General features: G+C 35.1%; 1 protein-coding gene across 10 annotated transcripts in view; it reads right to left on the reverse strand.

Annotated features, from left to right (window-relative positions):
• Window positions 1–1,638: 1,638 nt before the first annotated feature.
• CSNK1A1 (casein kinase 1 alpha 1) overlaps window positions 1,639–20,682 on the reverse strand; it is a 48,959-nt gene continuing 29,915 nt past the window's right edge. For 2 of the 10 annotated variants that reach the window (XR_014242002.1, XR_014242004.1), the window contains 7 exons: window positions 18,292–18,431; window positions 17,036–17,114; window positions 16,003–16,077; window positions 12,591–12,697; window positions 11,366–11,514; window positions 7,509–7,903; window positions 6,307–6,761 (listed from right to left, as the gene is read on the reverse strand). Coding sequence is in view for 7 of the 10 variants with exons in the window: in XM_082382770.1 (XP_082238896.1) it covers window positions 7,851–7,903; window positions 11,366–11,514; window positions 12,591–12,697; window positions 16,003–16,077; window positions 17,036–17,114; window positions 18,292–18,431 (603 nt within the window). In the remaining 3 variants the exon portion in view is untranslated. Of the gene's footprint in view, window positions 4,154–6,306; window positions 6,762–7,507; window positions 7,904–9,497; window positions 9,579–11,365; window positions 11,515–12,590; window positions 12,698–16,002; window positions 16,078–17,035; window positions 17,115–18,291; window positions 18,432–20,682 lie in introns of those variants that run through there. The other 8 variants (XM_082382772.1, XM_082382775.1, XM_082382774.1 and 5 more) reach the window with 6 other exon arrangements.

A 20,682-nucleotide genomic window follows, 5' to 3' on the forward strand; every position in this document is an offset into this window, starting at 1 on the left:
ACTTTTTAGTAATGGTAACTTAGGGGCACAAAATTGCTATCTCCTCTACTACACCGTGAGTTGTTAAAATGGAATTATCTTGGTCACCTTTGAATTCTGCAGCTGGTGCAGTTTCTGACATCCTAAAGTCAAACTGGAAGGTGCACTGTGATGGAAAACAGCTAAAATCATTTCTTCAAACTCTTCTTACAAATATTTACCTATGAAAAATGTACATGATTGGAATGATAAATGGCCAGATAAAAATCCTTAATTTAACTATCAGACGAATAACTATGATTTATATTGCTCTGGCTAGCCTCCTCACGATGAACGACATGGATCTATTGGTCTCTTTAAGACTTTCTCCACCTCCATTTTACTCTTCTACTCATGTAGAAGTCATCTAATGAGTTAGGTGCTTTGACTCTCAGGTCCTGGGTGGTACTGACACCAAATATCTCAACATTGCTCCCAATACTAAAAACAATCATTAATATTACAAACATTTCTTCAAAATTTCAATCCAGATAGATGTACATGAAAGGCAACAACACAGTAGGAGTTTCTTGAAAAACCTCTTTAAGGGATCTGGTTTGGTAAAAGTAAAAGGTATAATGAACCAATTTGCCCCACCTGGCTGAAAAGGAGCAGAGACCAAACAACAGAATTAAGTTTGAATTCCCAGGTCTCTCAAACTTGCTGCACCTTCGTTCTCATTGTAGAACTCCAGCCACCGTGGGTCCACAGCCCCAAGCAACAGACACAGTGAATTTGACCAACTTAAAATGTGTCTTGGGACAGCTAGCTTCTCTAACAGCTCTGATATTGCTCAACATTTCCACTATACCATTTGCATATGTCCTCAAAACTGGCCTAACACGTCATTTCAGAATATAAATCATTTTACTTCAACAATATACTATTTGATGATTAAGTACAAAATGCATAGCCTGGCTAGATCAAGTACACTCAATTCATCACCATCTTAGGCTGTTTGAAAGATGAGAAGTGCACTAAAAGTTTGTCAATAAATGTATTCCAGAGAAGAGTGGAAGTTTTTTTGGGGGGATCCCCCAAATGTTGTGAGCAACCATCACGTGATTATAGTATAGTCTCACTTCAAAAGGAACAGCACATCTGAGATACCTAAAATTTTTATGTTTGTAACATTTTACTATAGCTCACAGACCTACTTACATGTTGGTCACACGGTTATCATTGTCTTGAAAACTGACAAAGAGAAAACCTAAAATACTGCTATCAGTCTGGCTCAGAAAGAGTCAACTATCTCATCTCACAAACTACTGGCGAATTTTTAGGAGCTAAGCTGAAAACATCTAGGCCACCCCTTCCCATGGTTCACTCTAGTCAAGTTACAAGAACATAATCTCAATATTTCAGCAAATGTTAAGAGAAAACTAGCTCAGTGGCTTGGATTCTAAAATCCTTTTGTTTGGTATTTTTATTATAATGGAATTAAATTTATAATTATTAAAGTATAATCTGCTCAAAACATTGCAAGGACTAGTAGAAATAGGAAAAATCTCTTAATATTTGTTGATAGAAAATAATAGTAAAAGCAACCCTCCAAAATTCCACTTGCAGGCCATAGGAGCATGAGCACAACCGTATGGGAGGAGATAACCAGTCTCTCCCTTCATATATATTCTTTTTTATTTTCTTGTTATACCTTCCCAAAACAGAGACATTCAACAGTAGTTAGAATGGCCATCTCCCAACATTTAAAAAACTGCACCCCCCAATGGGTGAACAAAGTAAAGAGTAGTAACCTAGAGTTCAGCTGAGTAAGCCACTGCGGAGCCTTAAGTGGTGAGGTCTTCCAATTTCAGAGTGATGTGTCTTCAACTTGTATCATCATTTTAGTGGAAAAACATAATTTAATTTTGGTGAAATGAGATTCATCTCCCGACAGGATTAGTAACAGCATTCACTGAATTTCACATTCTTCTTTTGTGAACTGTGAAGAAAATGAATGGTAGCTAGAAGATCAATGGTATTCCAGCTCCAGCTGTAGATGGAATGACAATATACCAGGACAAAAACACCTATATTTTGATTTACAAAGCTAACAGCAGTTTTAAATCTGCAACTTAATTACAGACCAACTACACCACAACCTTTTCAAATGGCAAAAATACAAAAAAGTGTTACAAAAATATTTCAGAAAAAGTGCATAGTCTAAGTGCATAGTAAATAAAAGCACTGAAAAATATCTTGCTAGAGGGAGTTCAGCTTGGAAAAGTTATTACCAAAGCTAAACGTTTTTATTTTACACAAACTATACTCAAAAATAGCTTTATGAGACTGATTTCTGGCTAAAAGTATCAAAGGGTTTATTAGTCAAGAAACAAATACCTTAACCAACACGGGTGGATAGAAGGAAACAAAGAAGCTGCCTACCCCAAAGTTCATACTCATTAAGATTTCTGCAGTATGATGGTGCTAATATATCTTTTAATGGCAAAATGTGGTCATCATTGAATTAATTATTGCTAACATAGTTTTCAAATGAAAAGAAAAAAAAAAAGAAAAAAAAAAGGAAGAAAACAAACCTGACACAATCTGACCAAACACATGTCAATTTACAATTTCAAGGTTATTTTACAAAATACCTACATTTACACAAATAGGCGCCTGGCAGCATTTTTAGACAAAAGTTCTTTTAACTTATCCTGATGTGCTATAAATGAATAAATTACACTAAAGAATTAGTTATTAAGCTTTTCTTTCTCTTGGGTCAGAAAAAGAAAAGAGCCACACATAAGACTGAGAGATGAACTGCAGGTAATTTATAGAAATGGGTGGGGGATAGGGAGGGTCAGCAGTCACAAGGACCTCACAGGGTAGGATGCTCTCCAAGGTTAGGAGTCAATCTGCTTAGAGCCAATCAACAAGGAATTTAAACAATAGTTTCATTTTGTAGTTAAACCCTTTAATGCTTTCATTCTTATTCAAAATCAGTCCAGGTGTTAGTCTGAGGCTGCAAAAGTTACAATACCAAGTCCTGGCAGTTGCAGCTGCAGCACTAGGTATTGTGCCTACAAGTCATAAAAAAAAAGAAAAATGAAAGAATGCCTTTCCGCTTCAGGGAAAAAAAAATTTTTAAATAAAAAATTTGAGAAAAAGTCATGACACTAAATCTAAAATGATTCGCAAAGGAATATTACGTAACAAATGGCTTGAAGTAGTCTATTAAAAAATTGGGGAGATTTTGATTTCGTAGTGAGTCAGCAAGGCATTTTTTTTTTGTTTTAAAAAATCTCATTTCCTTACAGAAACAGTTTATAGTTTTTAATGAACTTGTAAACAAAAAAGCTCCCATTTCAAAATAAAACAAAATCCCAGATCATATAGATGTTTACAGTGATTACATTTATCTAAGCAACATACATACATGTTCAGTTTAAGATGTTAACTAAATTTCTGTGACAAATATGCTTTTTTCTTGTTTTTTTAATACCAAGAACATTATAGAGTTAATGCAGAGTCCTAAGGATAATCTAGTAGTCACTAAGTTTTTCTTAAGTCTTCACTTTAGATGCTGTTATTTCTAGCACAGTTAAGCAGGCAGAGTCTTTCATATGCTCAAACACTGGAATCTTTGGTTGCTACCATATCAGCTGGCTTGCAAACAAGAAGCCAACCATTTTAAGAATGTTTTAAGTGAACAACTTGCAAACCCCAGGGATGGATAAACCCTAAGAATGCACAATTGTGAGCATTTACAACCATCACAACTGTGGCTGAAGACTGTTCATGCCGTTCTTCTGAAATGAGATCTCAAAGCAGTATAGTTCAAAATAAAAGATCTTAACAAAAAATTGGCATATGCACAATTTCTCCACCAATTTGTGTGTCAACCATTTAGTTAACTTTTCCACTTGAAAAAATGCAATAGAAAACTGGACACCATGTTTCACTATCTCAGTTAATATTCACAATTACAGCGGCTACAACTCAGGACACAGCATCACCAGTGCTGCCCAGAGCCAGTTTATACTGAAATTAAGTTCTTTACACCAAGTAAATGGTTGTCCACAACCACTGGCTAGTGTACATAATGAACTAAAATTTCTAGATTTGGGGAGAAACAAATGCTGCTCCGATCATCTGCTCTGCTTCTTCTGTTCCTTGATTCATGCTTAGAAACCTATTAAAAAAAAATCAAAACAGAAAAAAAGAATGTTAAACTCCAAGTTAAAAAAATTTTCTTAACCACACCCAAAGTAGGGAAATAATTACTTTAGAATGGTAACTCATATGTTATTTTCATCTATTTGAAAATCACTAGGTCAGGTGAGCGATTAAAATAAAAAAAAACAGGAAACTTCTGTACTGGATGCCTCTAGGCAGGAGTGGTATACAGTGAATTAAAGCTTTCCGGTCCAGCATACAGTTCTCAAGAGAATTAGTGGTAATTCCAATAAGCCTGTTTTTGTTTACTTCTGTATTTCTAGTACCTAGAATACATTATGTGTTTATTAGTCAAATAAATAAAAAATAAGATTGCTTTATCAACTAGAAAGTAGTTTTAATCATACTGTGAGCAGGAACTTTTCTGTACATTATTTCTGACACAAATGAGGAACAAAAGGCTTTAATAATAAATGTATTCCAGGCATAATTATCTGAGTTATTCCACTGAACACAAACCTGGTAAGTATATGATTTTTATACAGAAACCTTAGATCTATAAAAATTCTTTACGTCTATCAGTTACATTAAAAAGACTAGTTTTTTACCACTGATTTGAAAATGTAAATGAGTGAGGCTTTCTGGCTTTACTTTCAAGCCTCCCCACCCTGTAAATACACTTCTCCTCCTCCAAAAATCAGACCTCAGGGCTTCCACATAAAGGCAGGTTTGAATAGGAGGCTCAGGTAATAATAGCTGCATGTTCTATCTACAGCTGAAGGCAACCAGAGGAATTACGCCCATTTCTAATACCTACAAGCTTTATCTATAGCTAAAGGGAATATGCTGTCTCAACATCATGAAAATTCCATCAGCACCTCTCACCTACAGGCCTCCTTTAAGTCATCAATGACCCTTGGTCCAACCCCTCCTCTTATAGCCAACCTATATAGCTCATTCTAGCTCACTCTAATCACTCACTTCCTCAGCACAAACCATGTTTTTGTCAATCATAAGCTGCTCCTTTTTTGGTACTTCAACATTTGCAGGATCATCTCCAGCAGGCTTTGTGGGATAAATGAAATAGTTCTGTAATTTACTTTTCATGCATGTATGCCTTTGTTTTTTCATTTGAGGGCAGAAAGTCATCTTCATTCATTTGAAAACTATATTGTGACAAGCTCCGAAGACAAAGATGTGAGTGTTGTACTTCTCTGTCTCTCCACAGTGCCTTAACAACAGAGTAGGTGCAAAACAGGCTTTTGCTGCCTGTCCTAGCACTAAGTTCATAAAGCAAATGCCAAAAGTGAAAGATAATGAAACTTTCTGAAAATGTACTTTGCCACAGGAATACTACGTTTCTGATGCATGTTATTAAATAGGATTCGCAGTGTAAAACCACAAAAAGAAAAGGCTGTCAAATCAAACCTGAATTAAATTTTTAAAAATCTGACCATATACTGTAACTTAGTTCCAATGTTAAAATACAGAATATTTTAAAGCAAATTAAAACTATGGATTAGCTAAACAGCAATGACCCTTATCCTGAGGAGAATCTGGTTTCAAGTCCTGCAATTATCATTAAATACAATAAAAATGTTTTAACAACCACTAAAATTGTCGGGTTTTCTTACACTGTAGCTTTTTTACACAATTACACGATACTGAATAATTACTGGTATCCCCCTACTTTTCGAAAAGTTCGCTTTATGCCACTTCACATTATATGAAAGGCCTACATTAGTACCTGTTTTCATTAACCAAAGATTTTTTGCTTTTACGAAAAAAGGCAAAAAGCAAAAATAGCATTCAGCGTTTCACAGCAAAGATCCCCTAGAGGCAGCATGCACCCTGAGTAGTGATAACGGCACTCCTGAGGAGTGATAAAGGCACTGCCAAGTTCTTTCCCTGGGAACTACCATCAGCCTCAGCCGCCACAGCTATGAACTGTGTCTGCTAGCATCTATGCATTATCTCAATTTTTCAGCAACATGTATCCTAAGGTAACTGCTTCTTTGCTTTATGCCATTTTAGCTTAGGAAAGGTTTTGAATGCCCTACTTTCAGACAGGGAAACCTGTACTACGTTGAATATCCAAACAGCATTAAAATGAAAACCACTGTCACTAACAAACTAAAAAGAAAACATAAGTTACATTGTCAGTCAAAATATTAGAAAACTCTTGTGTCTTTAATAGGGATAAGAATTGTATCTGTTCATCTTTTAATCTGATATTTGAAGAACTGCTGGGTCAATTAATGATTACAATTGTTTAGTGGCTGGTTAAAGGCTAGCCTAACAATATTCCTGGTAGAATAGAGCAGTCAAATCCAGATTTAACTCTTCAGACTGGTCAATGGTAGGATATTCCACCCAGGGATCAATGTTTCTCCGGTGAATTGTCCTAAAATGTTACAGATGCTTGTTTAGGAAAAATCTCAATAGGAGCATTCAGCAGGTATTCAAGATTCAATCTTCAAGTACTAGGTATTCTTTTCCTCAGTGTGCAATTAGTCCTTGGTTTGTCTTGTAGTTTAGGTGGTATCTCCTGGTTTCTAAAGTCCAAAAACCCATCTTCACTGCAACAGTTAAAATAAGGAATGAAGGAATGAATCCCTTTGTTCCTAAAAAAGAGGGGGGGGAGAGGGAGGAGTTAAAATAGGGTTGGAGAATTAATGTGACAAATTCAGGACTTAATAGATACATTTAAGTTTTCTTTACAAATCTGCAAAAGGAGAAAGAATGTTTATTTTTATACAACTAACCAGGAGATTCTATCCCTCAGTCTGAAATCTGGAAAGTATGTATCCGCTCCTATTTGTAAATTAACTTCAGATTAACTTGATTTTGTTTTTCAACAGAACCACAAACTAGTTCAAAGATATATTTATGTAATAGTAAGGCTAGGAAGTTTGCGATGAGCTTTTAAAATTTAGAGTCCTTTCACAGTGTAAGACGTAACTTTTAAAAATTAATTTTGACTATAATATTTACATTCACTATGCAAAGCCATTTATATTAACTAACTTTTCTTATAATATGCTTGTGTGGTTTTTCTGGTTGTATAGAATCAGAATCAAGTTTGGAGAATTCTGAATCAGACTGACAGTATAAAAGTTGAAGGAAAAAACAAGAACTAAAATAACTCTTCTTTTTCCACAGAAACTAAAAAAGTATTTAGTTGGGAAAGATAAAGGAAATAGATTTTATTTTTATCACTACAAATAAGATAAATGACAACTTAAGTATAGCAGGTACACATCATTCCTAAGCTGCATTAAAAAAAAGACTGATGACCTGATTTCCTTTGTCTTCTCTTTTACAGAATTAATTCTGCTACAGATTTCTAAGGATGCTGAATTTTAAAATACCTGTTACAACTGCTTCCTTCCCCAGCTGGTAGATGGTCTGCATTATACACCACTGAGTCACAGCAACACTGTACTCTTCTAGGTCTTCTGACAGTTGTTTTCAATCTGACAAGTTGAAAAGTTTGATAGGTCCAGCAAGCCTTCGAGAGGTGGGCTTCAGATCACTTCAAATCAACTCTTAAGCACTCATCTTTATTTCCTGTTGGGTTATTTGGTTCTTTTCTCTCCAGCTTTATTGTCCACAGTGAAAAAAAGCTGACAAAAATTTCAGCAAACAGATGCAGCTCCCCGGCACCTCTTTGGATTGAGAGTATTTGGAGCAGAGCAGTCTCTCCAGATATTTCAAGGTCTTCCCCTGTGATATGGTTTACGTTGCTGAATGACCAGCCACGTTCCTAGCAGCAATTGGTGAAGTCAGAAAAAGTTAAGCTAGACATAAATGGTAAGTGAAGCCCAGTAAATACTGGAAGGTAAATCAAGGAAGACCATGAACATGTAGGATAATGTGACGGGAAAAATATTTCTAATCTATTGAACGCCAACAATTTGACATTCATGTATATTATGATAAAACTATGCTTAGTAGCAATGACTGGAATAGTGAACAGATGGGTTAAGATGATGAGAATAGTAGAATTAGGAGAGGATACACCTTTGGCTTCACTACCTTCTGCAATTCTCCCCATCTCTGCCCTCAACTAAAGAAATGGTTAAGTGAATTCTGAATGTCCTAAAAATATTTCTTTTTCCTTTACTTCTTAAATGTCTTGAAAAGTACTTTCCTTATAATCAAATATAGTTGAAGGGAGTGAAAATGAATTTGGAAGTGTATCAGATGTGTTATCTTTTGTTTTCCTCTTTAATGTGTATAAAAACAATAACTGTAGTCTTGTGGTACCTGAGCACTTAAAAACAGTACAGATCATAGTGAGCATTAGGGGAGACGCCTTGTAGTCTTTTGATGGCCTTCAAAATGGAATATTTCAAAAGATCTTTTCTTTAGAAAAGGAAACAGAAGTCTATTACATATAAGTCCACCTTAGCTGAATGAGTCAGACTTTAAAAGTCTTTGCACATTCTTAGTAAACTGCTAAAACAACTTATAGCTTTCAATGGAAGAAACATCAGATAAAGATTTTTCCAAAATTATCACAGAAAACGTATTAGTAAAAGCTACCATTTGGGGGATTTTTTCCCAGGAATGTATGTGCCCGCAATATAGAGATTCACTTGCTGAAGATCCATTTAAGATACTGAATCCTCTGATGTGGAAACCCCTGAAAGGGTAACTCGTGAATAACAAATGATATATTTAAAAAGCACATCTAAAATTTTAACTAGAAAAATATAATACGATTTTTTTTCATCACCACGGAAAAGATTTCTTGATATCAATGAATCACTGAGCTCTTCCTTGAATAAAAGCTTACTGTAGGGAATCCTAAGAGAATATGCTTTCAAACACCCTTATTACTTAGAGATTGGAATCAGGAGTAAGTAAAGCTAGAGCAGTTATTTTCAAACTCCAAGCTTCACAGGAGATTTCTTACTGGATGACCCAGATAATGGGGTTGGGGTAGAGGTTAGTTAGGGGAAATAGACTCCCCATACTTATTTCATACCACCCTCAACTGTGCTATGCTTTCATGGCTTTATATATGGGGTAGTTTTGTGTAAGATTTGTTTAGGGCACTAAGTTTTATATCCAAAATAAAACGAGTCAAAGATTAAAAAGAATTTTGTTCTTTGTATTCTGTGGAGTGGCATGTTTTAATTGCAAGCAATATTTAGCTTAGAGTCAAAACATACTGCCTGGAAATGCATTTCTGAAAGCAGTCAGTGATATGTGGTGGGTTTTATGAAAAGTCCAAATTTTCAAGATTTTACAAGTCCATGTTTGTGTGATATTTGTATAACCCCAGTGTCTAATAATGCTATGAAATTTTTATAAGATTTTAAGTTGCTTTTATGAAAAATACAATACAAAAGAAGGATTAAACTTAAGTTTAATTACAATTTTTTCCAATGAAACATACTAACTCAGTGGATCCAACTTCTCATCTTTAAGACCTAGATAAGGCAGGACAAAAATTTTGCTTGTTTATTGAGTAAGAGACACACAGTAAACTAACAAGGAAACTAGCTCAAAATAAGGTAATTCTTTCTGAAGGCTGCTGAATGCCTGAAGTGCAATGTTCTAGGTCAGATGAGATTTCAACCTAATTTTCGTTCTAGAAACTGCAACTTGTAATAATCCTATTATCTGAGCTAGCTTTAGTCAAAAACTGGTTTCATTTTGTGAGAAAAAGCAAATACACTGTAGGTGTCAGGTCCTCAGTTTACGGAGTCTATGTGGTCTTACCTAAATGGCAGGACCACTTCTCAGCAATACTAGCCACCTACCTCATTAAGAACCTGTTGACAATATGTTTAGTTATATAATGATTAAAACATTCAAAAGTGACAATTAAATTCCAACTATGATGCAGAGGTAGAGCACTGGGCAAGCATTAGTGTTTGTTATCTTGAGTTCAAACTTCCTCATCTAAGAACTCCCACTACATTAAACCTCCAACTGTGGATCCTTCCCAGAAACGTGGAAACGAAGTACCTCAACTTCATTCCTAATAGATGAGCTGCTGGGAGGAGGATGACATCAGTTAACTATACTACTTGAAAAGTATCCTCAGATTAGAGCCTACTTTTACATTACAAAATTTTTTAATTGCAACAGTAAAAATATGGACCAAAGAAGACCAAGTTCAGATTAGAGCAGTGATTCAGAAATTATGTAATTAGAAACCAAAAAACAAACCTTACCTGCCCACCACTTCCAGGAAGTAGGCAGGTATCAGGAGGTAAGCCCCAGAAAGGGGAAAAGAAAAACAGACAAAAAACATAAAACACAGGAGTTGAACTGTATGGCAACAGTGATAAGAAATGGCACTGTGCCCTAACAGTTCTACTCCTTAGTAGCACTAAGAGTGCCAGAGAGATATAGAAAGGAAATAGACTAACAGCTCAGTGGCATTTGCCCCAGTTTTTTTTTTCTTTCCAATTTGTGAGGAATAACTGCAGAATTCAATTCTACAGTAGACCCCTAGACCCTGAATATTTGTACAATTAAAAAAAAGTAAAAAAAAAAAAAAAAAAAAAAGTAAAGCCCTAAGAAAAAAATCATTTTGAAATTAAGAACATATATAGCTAAGCAGCAACTAAAAGAGAGATTTATTTTTGTGATAAGGAAGGATGTGTCGAGCTTTTCAGTTATTTGAGCACTTAAGAGAGTAAATGAGGTGCTCTACAACTGAGAAGACAGACACTTCAGGGGCAATGCCAGACTCACCTCTTGAACTTAGATCATGGTTCACAATTTTCCATTTTTAATTCTAAAGCATTAACATGCAGAAAAATTCTTAACACTGTTAGTTGGAAAGAAAGTCAAAATACCACGGCGAACCAGATTCATTATTAAAAATCAACAAGTGTTAGGTCTAGGATTTTGGATTGATTGATTATACCATATTCCCAACACCGAATGTTTATTTTGGAAAGGGTTAATGAATGAGTAAAAAAGATGCAGTTGTTAAAAATGACCCAAAATCCCAAGAGAAATGATAATAATATACACACATATATGTATATACAAATACATATACATATATATGAATAAGGACATTTGGGTTTAAAGTTAGTAGTCAAATTTTCCAAGGACGTCTTTTTTTAAAAACAAAGAGCCAAATTTTTATGTATTTTAAAACCACCTCCTCGATCTAACACTGTTAGAAATGGATGAATTACCCAATTTTGTGTTCAATTTTTTTCCCTGTAACGTCACTTGGTTCTTGGCTACTAACCTTTCATGTTACTCTTGGTTTTGTCAGTTTGCTTGCCTGTGGGGGTTTGGGCCTGCTGACCCTGCCCACTTGAAGAGGCTGCCTGCTGTGCTGCTTTCTGCTTTAACATTGTCCAATCAAATGTGTAGTCATATTGGTGATTCAGGGTCCTGGAAAATATAAAATTATAGGTTAACCCATTATTAATAGGGTCCAATTAAATACTCCACAGAACTTTCAAGACAGTGAGAGCATTTTCTAAGGAAATGAGTATCTTCTCTTAAGTGTTGTAGCTTCTACAAGATTTCTTTCCCTACAGATGACTCACTGTTCAGTTAATTCCACTTTTTACATGTCTCAATTGGGGGGAAATGATGTCACCGCTTTGGTCTGCTGTATTCAAGAATAAATCCTCTCCCTTTTCAAAAAGAAGCTGCCTTTAAACTTTCTTGAAATGAGCAGGGGAGTGGGAATGAAAGGCAGCCATGAGGGAATTCTCTGGCAGTCCAGTGGTTAGGACTCCGTGCTTTCACTGCCGAGGGCGCGGGTTCAACCCCTGGTTGGGGAACTAAGATCCCACAAGCGGCACTGCGCAGCCAAAAAAAAGCAGCATGAACAACAAAAACACTGAGTCAAGCTGTCAGTTATGGGGGAATATTCTTAACAGAAGGTATCCCCTAAAGACAAATCAGAGTAGACATGAGACTGTAACTTTGACAGGGTGATGTCTATGCTGGTGACTTGGGAAGACTTTTCTAGGATTAGAGGATTATCCCTAATTCTTCTCTTCCAACTAAGATTTTGAGCCACATGTACTTTATTTTTCCCTTTTGTTCAAGACCAATTACGGGTTGTATACCTAGGGACCCTAGAGTTTGGGCCTACCTCCACAATATCATAAACTCCAATTATTGCCTGATATTTTAATTGCTATTCATTTTGGTATTGAGCAGGGTTCTCTACCAAGTTGGAGAGTCCCAACTGCCACCAACAGTCACTTGTATCTAATGTGAATTGTGTAACTATTGTGGAAAACTTATATTCTACTTTGAGTCTGATTTAAGTTTCTCCATCCCAAACTAAAATATTTCAAGGACATTTGGAAATGGAAAAATGTCAAACTCACAGTTTCTTAACATTTCATCATACTGGTTAGACCCACTTTTACTTGCTACTTGTCAGAATAGATATGTTGGGCAGACTGAACTAATTTCCCTCACTGGAGTTTATAGTCTTAAAAACTGACCTGAAAAGAATGCGGAATAGCTGCCTCAGGTACATGTAATCCGGGGCTTCCTCAAAGCGCAGCCCACGGCAATAGTTTAAGTACATGGCAAATTCTGCAGGAAATCCCTATGAGTTCAAGAGTTAAAACACAAAATTAAGACAACAACAACAAAAAACTTATTTAAAACAGAAAAATCAATGTATTTAAAAACAAGCAAGAAATGTATTTGAGGATATTTTACTACTTTGCTATAAGATCTGAGAACTAAAATAGCAATAATGTCTTGGTATCCTCATAAATTTGACAAAATTTCATCGTCCCAACCACCTTATTATGTACTATATCTTTTAATATTGGTAGAGGAAATATATATCCTTTCCTTACAGTATCAGGTTCTTAAATAATTTAGATATCCCACTTGTTAACCTATTATTTTATCAATGTACAATAACTGGATGGCAATAAAGAATAAACAACAAAAATGAGGCCAGTAATGTTCTTTGCCAGAACAGGACAGTGAGTGGGTACTCTCTCTCCATTCTGAAATTACTTTCTTTTTAAACAGCAGTATAGACCTATATAAAGAGAAGTAAAATCAAGAGTGCAATTATACAAAGCAACCATTGTTATGATATAGATCAATCCACTACCACACCCTATGAACATACTGGGTTTGTCTTTTCTTTTTTCCATAATCCAATGCTTCCTCCTATGAATAGATTGGGTTTGTCTTTTTTTCCATAACTGTTATCATACTGCATACATAATATATTCCATTTTCCATTAAAAGATTGCAAGCATCCTTCTATGTCATTTCTAACTTCCGCATGAACTTTTTAGAAGTTCATGGCTGGATATTATTTGACCTAATGAATACATCATAATTAACTTGTTCCCTATAACTGGACATTTAGAGGATTCCATTTTTCTCTATTATAGACAATACTAATAAGTACGTCTGAGGCGTAAACTGTTTCCACGTTTGGTTTCTTAGCAAAGATTCTCAAAGATGTATACAGACGTTTTTTAAGGCTGTAGATATTAGTCACCAAAAGGATTTTGCCATTAGGAACCTAGAAATGCGAAGTATTTTAACAACAAAAATCCTCACATCTCTTCCCTTTGAGTAAATGTGAATGTGAAGGGAGATGAGTTAAAAGAGGCAGTCTCCTCCCAAAACCTTATGACTTTGAGAAATTTCTCACATCCACAAGGTAGGATAGAATGTATATATCCACAACATTTATTTTTTACTGATTACAGTGATGGAAACAAATTTAATTTTTACAAAGTACTTTTTTAAAAATTTATTTTATCTATTTTATTTTTGGCTGCGTTGGGTCTTTGTTGCTGTGTGCAGGCTCTTCTCTGGTTCCGGTGAGTGGGGGCTACTCTTTGTTGCGATGCGAGGTCTTCTCATTGCAGTGGCTTCTCGTTGCAGAGCACCGGCTCTAGGCGCGTGGGCTTCAGTAGCTGTGGCACGGGGGCTCAGTAGTTGTGGCTTGCGTGCTCTAGAGCACAGGCTCAGTAGCTCGGTAGTTGTGGCGCATGGGCTTAGTTACTCCACGGCATGTGGGATCTTCCCGGACCAGGGCTCAAACCCGTGTCCCCTGCACTGGCAGGCAGATTCTTAACCACTGTGCCACCAGGGAAGCCCTTATAAAGTATCTTATGCTATTTTCTTTTCCAGTGGACAGTTAAAAATACATAATAAACATATTGTACATTTTAATTTTTAAAAAACTCTCAACAGGACTTTTCAACTTTTAATATACATTCACAGTCTGTATTAATAGTATTCTGCATTTATCAAATGAACTTACTTTTACAAAAGAAAACTACCAACATGATAAGCATTTCATATGTAAAGTATGAACTGTCGCTAGACCATGCCGCTGGACCATAAGACTGAAAACAATCTCACTACTTTATAGTAATACCTAATACTTCGGTGTTCATTGTACCCTGAATCAATTATATGTGTCTAATCCAGAAAGACAAATGTAGTTCACAATTTCCAGATCAAAATTAAGATGCAGCACACAAGCAGAGAATGTACTAAATCCTCCCGTTCTCTTCCTGTAAAAATGGCTGACTTTTATAAGTCAAATGAAACTTTGTAAGTAAGTACTGTATGGAAAATATGATGTTTTGCTTCCTGAAGTATAAGACTTTAAAGTTATTTGGGTAAACTATAACATATGAATATTTTATTCATTAACCTAAAATGTATTTCATAATTTAAAACAAATCCCCAAAGAGTCTCAGAAAAGATCATAATTTCCCAACCCATCCCCTCTGTTTCTGTAGATATGCAGAAAAAGAGGAAGCAAATTTGTGGATGGGGAGACTCATAAAGACATCACCATTTACTCCTTTCCAAAGTACTATTTCAACTCATGCTGATTTCTCCCTTCTACCACCCAAATATGTAATTATATATTGTTTTCTAATTACTTCAGGTATGCAACTGTCACAAAGATGACCATGTGGCCTTCTTTCTATGGAAGAGACATCATGACACAAGTATCTTTCCACTCTCAACTCACGTGCCTCTCTTCAAAGTCTGAGATTTCAGAGAAATGAGCCAGATTCAAACTGCCACCCATACTGTTGGACACTTCCTATTTCTGGATTGTTCTAATCTGCTTGCCTTTGTTTCCCTAATTCCTTGATGTGCCAATTGTGGATATCCTTTCTTCTCTGGCACCAGTTTAAGAATAAGGGGAATATTTCTTAACTTAATTTTCTCATAAATTGGTTTTGAGGTTTGGAATTGAGGTTCTATTAGAAAAGTTTACCTCCTTCTTATTTTTCCTCAAATTTAAAACAGATCATAGGGCCTAAACCAGAAACATAAAACAATTATTTTAAAATGACTCATATGTTCAGGTCATTCCTTTTTAAATTTTTTTGGCTGTGTTGGGTCTTCGTTGCTGTGCGCCGGCTTTTCTCTCATTGCGGTGAGCGGGGGCCACTCTTCGTTGTGGTGCGTGGGATTCTCCTTGAGGTGGCGTCTCTTGTTGGGGTGCATGGGCTTCAGTAGTTGCAGCGTGTGGGCTCAGTACTTGTGGCACGTGGACTCCAGTAGTTGCGGCACACAGGCCCTAGAGCGCATGGGCTTCAGCAGTTGTGGCGTGTGGGCTCAGCAGTTGTGGCGTGCGGGCTTAGTTGCTCTGCAGCACATGGGATCTTCCCGGACGAGGGATCGAACCCGTGTCCCCTGCACTGGCAGGTGGATTCTTAACCACTGCGCCACTAGGGAAGTTCTCAAGTCATTCATAAAGATACCAAGAATCAACCAAAGTAAATTTAAAACAGTAAATAGCTACTCAATAGGATGCTTAAGTTCTGAGGCTAGAAAAGAAAATGTTCCTTTTTGTTCCTGGATCATTCATATTAAAAAAAAAAAATCATCATGTACACTTACCTTACATAAAACTTCAACAGGTGTGGACATCTTCTTTTCACTAATTTTTTCATACTTTTGCTTCTTTGTTGCAGCCTGTGGAAAATAAGAATCAAACCACACAGATATACCCAATATTATGAGAAGAATCTTACTAGTTTAACATACTACACATAAAAGGAAACTTGAGATTCAAGAGAAATCATAACCTAGAATAAAAAAGAAATCAAAGTATAATACATGTAATCTCCTTTTCCTAAACTGTTAACTTTTCACATGACTTTCTGCTTCAAGAACGTTTTTAGTTATTAGTAAAGGGTGAGTTTAACAGGAATATGATTTAAGTAAAAATAGGTGGAGTCAAATTTGAAATGAGATTTCTGAACCCATATTCAACAAGGGCAAAATAAGCAGATCAATACCAAACTCATGTGGCTGCCCATCATTTAGTGACATTAATAACTGGTGTTATTTTTCCAGTGTAAAAATATTCACATTGGATAAAGCTACCCACACATTGAGCAATGTGTCAAGCTCATAGATGCTCAATAAATATAGGGACCATTTACCTTTCAAGGACCAATAAAGCATCTAAACAGCCATTAAATTCTTGGACACAGTAATTTATCATTACCATACAAATACAAAAGTAATGGTAAAACTCCTAATTAATGGAAACAAGTAAAATGTTAGGACAATTAAATAATATAGCTAGTATTACTGGATAAACTAGTTCTACCGTACATAAAAGTACACATTTTCAACATAATGGCAACACATCAAAATGAGAAAGTCTCGTTCCTTCCAGGTAAAGCTACTGGTTACCAATGGGTACCTGCTAATTGTCCCAAAGGAAACTGTTCCTCAAGTGTGACTGTGAGAGTCTATTAACCTAATTATTACAGAAACGATCAGATTTTATTTTACCAATAAAAGGTAAAAATAAAGTCATTCACTCTCAGAAAACCTCATACTTTAAAGGGACCTTAAAGATCATCTCCAATGTGTATTTGTATTCTTAAAACAAAAAGCTGGTGATATAAGTCTGGTTTACCTTTAGTCCTTGCCATGGCAGGCTGGTTCTATTAAAATACATCAAAACATATCCTAATGATTCCATGTCATCTCGGCGACTAGAAAAGAAAATGTAAATTTAAAGGCTGGAATTATTGTGAAGAACATGTGAAAGAAAGCCAGGTACACAAGAAAAAATGTTTCCAAGCAAGGAGAGAAACTAATTTGGTATCTTGTGCAAGAAGTTAGTTAAGGTAATTTTTAAAAAAAGTCCCTAATGGGTTACTTCTAAACAAAATTTCCTCACAGAATCCAAAATTATAAAATCCAACACGATCCTGCAACTTAACTTTTAAAGAGCAAAAGGAATTTAGCTAAATAACTTTCTAAATGAGGTTAATGAAGATGGAAGAACCATCTAGCAGGACATAAGTTTTGCAGAAGCTCACAAAGATTATTTAGGGATAACGCTGAAAAAATTAACAACTTAAAGCTAATTAAACATCTATATGAATATATACACATACATACATATATATATACACTTACACACATATTCAGACAGATACATGTATTTAAGGACTGGTAATGGCCTACAGAAGATGTGAAACTATAGTTTAACCAAGGGTACTCAGATATTCATGGCTATTCCCTAAGCTTAAAAACTCATTCTCATGAAGTTCCCTAACCTGGAAGCATATCATATCTACGCTTATTTTAAGGAGCAAAAAGAAAAATGATTGACAAAAGATGAAAGTAGATGAAAAACTAGAATTCAAGTCAGAAAATAGAAAGACCACAGAAATTAGGACAATGTTTAAACTAAATCCTATTCATTTATGTAGGGGTGGAAGAGTAGAACAGGGGATGGTCCACCAACCACATTTTGGTTTATTAGGAATCAGATAACATTCTCCTTGTAAAAATAACCAATACATTCTTCCCCTAAACTCAACTTGCATCACTAACATATAAAAAGCCCAAGATCAGTATTAAGAAAAAAAGTATTGTCTTTAGCTGCAAAAAGAAACATAAAGTTGGATTTATGCTTCTAATTTCCATCATGCAATATTTTCTCCTCAAAAGACAAGCTTCAACAAAGAAAAAAAAAAAGGCCTCATTTAATCGGCTTCTCTGCACTGTCCAAAGCAGCAGGTAAAACGATTAATAAGTGTCTTTCAAATCTTCAGCCAAGAAACATCTTTAGATATTGTAAGAAACTAATTAAAATATTTTAAAAACCCATCAATGGCTTTTGCTATGGATTTGATAAACACATTCAATTTTCAAACTCACCTCTGTTCAATACCAAGATGTGCATTGATGCTAGCATATCGAGCAGTGCCAGTGAGATTTTTATCTTCTCTATATGGTATGTGTTGCCTTGTCCTGTTATCTCTGTACTTTTTGGCCAAACCAAAATCAATAAGGAATAACTTTAAAAGAAAATAAAGAGACATTAGGTTTCCAATCTTGTTCAGTTAAACTGCTTCTTACTCATTAAATGGCATCTATTCTATTTTGTTCAATTATATTAAAATAAAGCATCATAAACAGAACAGATAATGAACAAACTTAACACTCCAATAAGCTTTTATTAGTCCTCATCAATAAATCAAGTTAAAAAAATACAGTTAAGTCAAGTGGTTGATCCCTGTCAGCTGAACAAGTTCATAGGCCCAGTTCATTACACATTCTTTGGAACCTCTAACATAGTGGAGAAATGTATACGTGGTCAATAGCAGAGTTGCTGACAAGTGTGCTGTATGCCATAATGAAGCCTGACATCCTGTTACACTGGTAAACAAGCATGGGGTTTTAAAAAACTAGACATAAGCTATCTGGAACTCTTCCATTCTACAAAGGCCACTCTTTAGTATGCCAACAGAATGCTCATTATCTAAAATAAGACAACTCTGAAAGTTGTATATTGACAACAAAACCAAGATTTTTATTTATAATAAATAAGCATTTTAAAACAAGCATGCATTTCATTTTATTTCCAACTGACATTTACGCATGTGAGCAGCTTAAGCTTCTGGAAAATATAACAAGTTGATCTAAAGTCTTAAAAAGCACTTAAGTATTTATTTATTTAAATAAAGGTGGCTTACAATCAGCAGTTTAAATGAGCTAACCAGAAACCAAGTAGTATTTTAGAACAAAATAATGTTTAGTGCTGTTTCATTTATATGGTACACAGGGCGTAAGATACTCATTTATAATGTAGCTAATTTTTAAAATTAATTCAGGTTTACTCTCCATGATTAAAACTTTTATACGAAGAAAAAAAACAGAAGTATTTTGGGGGGAAAAACCCAAAGTATGTTCATATTTACCTACCTTCTAAATCAAAATAATCTTAACTTAAAATTTTATTTAGCCTTTATCATAAAATCACTTATCAAAAGTTATGTCTACAAAGTTTATCAAGCAAAGCAGGTCTATGTGCTCTTATACTATGTAGCCCTACACTATTCTTTTCTAGTTACACCTAAATTTTGTAGTTTTTCTTCCCATTAGGCTGACATTAGGTTCCTTCTGCAGTTTACAGTCTGTGATGTACTGGGAAACATGACCACCTAGCCTGTTGGGGTTTGTGTCAAAAAATAACTAAAGCAAGTTACTGATTTAAGTGAAAAAGATATGACCAAGTGCTTCTTTTAGGAGGATGAAAAATGCCTATTTCAGGCAGGCACTACAACCTAGCCTTAGTTATACACTGGATGGGAAAGACTGAGGTTTGAGCTTCTGTAACCATGTTGACAATGAAACACTTATTTTCACCTGGTCTACTACAAAGAATGAAGATTAAATTTTCAGTAAAATGTAACTGGATAATGAAAGCTCTTTAGTATGACTAAACTCACTTCTTGAACAACTGAGTTATTATAAAATAGGGACAGGAAAGTTAATGTTATAAAACACTAAGAGAAATAAAGCTCATACTCTTTAAGTTTCTTTCGATATGAAAATTGGCTCAGTACTCAAATATTAAAATGAGCAAAATATACTTATGTTAAGCAAAACAAAAATTATGACTTAAGTTCTACAGATTCACACTGAAAAGAAAACAAAGGAAAAACAAACATAAAAGGACATCCAGCTTCATGGCATTTAAAAACTCTCCCAAAGAATTATGTGGGTTATGAATAAAAAGTGATAAGGACATAAACTTTCTTCTAAGGATTATTTTCTGAGATTGCTTCCTTTAGTACTCCAAATGGAGGCGAAAACAGGAACAACTCTGACATGGTTACGTCTGATAGTTACATTCATGTCTAGATTCAACAGCTCCATTTGCAACTCAATAACCACTTTCTCACAACTAAAAGACTGCTTTATAAAAACTCAGTGTTCACTAGAGTTCTTTCCTTCTACAATTCTAAAGGACAAAAACCTAACTTATTAAGAAAACAAAAACGGACAAACACTATCTTCTTAAGTATCTCAATCTTCAATATCAAAGCAAAAAAATTTTTAATTTTCTCCTATAAAAACTGAAAATGAGTCAGGAAAAGTAATGTCACTGATAAACAAAGGTATCCCATTTTAAGAGCAAACAACTGAAAACTACTTAAAATTAAAAAATTTTAAATCTCTTGATAGTTCATTACCTTCTGGTACCTATCATGCTTCTTTAGTCACTCTCTATGCACTGAATTCAAAACGAGTAAAAACATATAT

The sequence above is a fragment of the Balaenoptera borealis genome, assembly GCF_965194805.1.
Source record: "Balaenoptera borealis genome assembly, chromosome: 2".
NCBI lineage: Eukaryota > Metazoa > Chordata > Mammalia > Artiodactyla > Balaenopteridae > Balaenoptera > Balaenoptera borealis.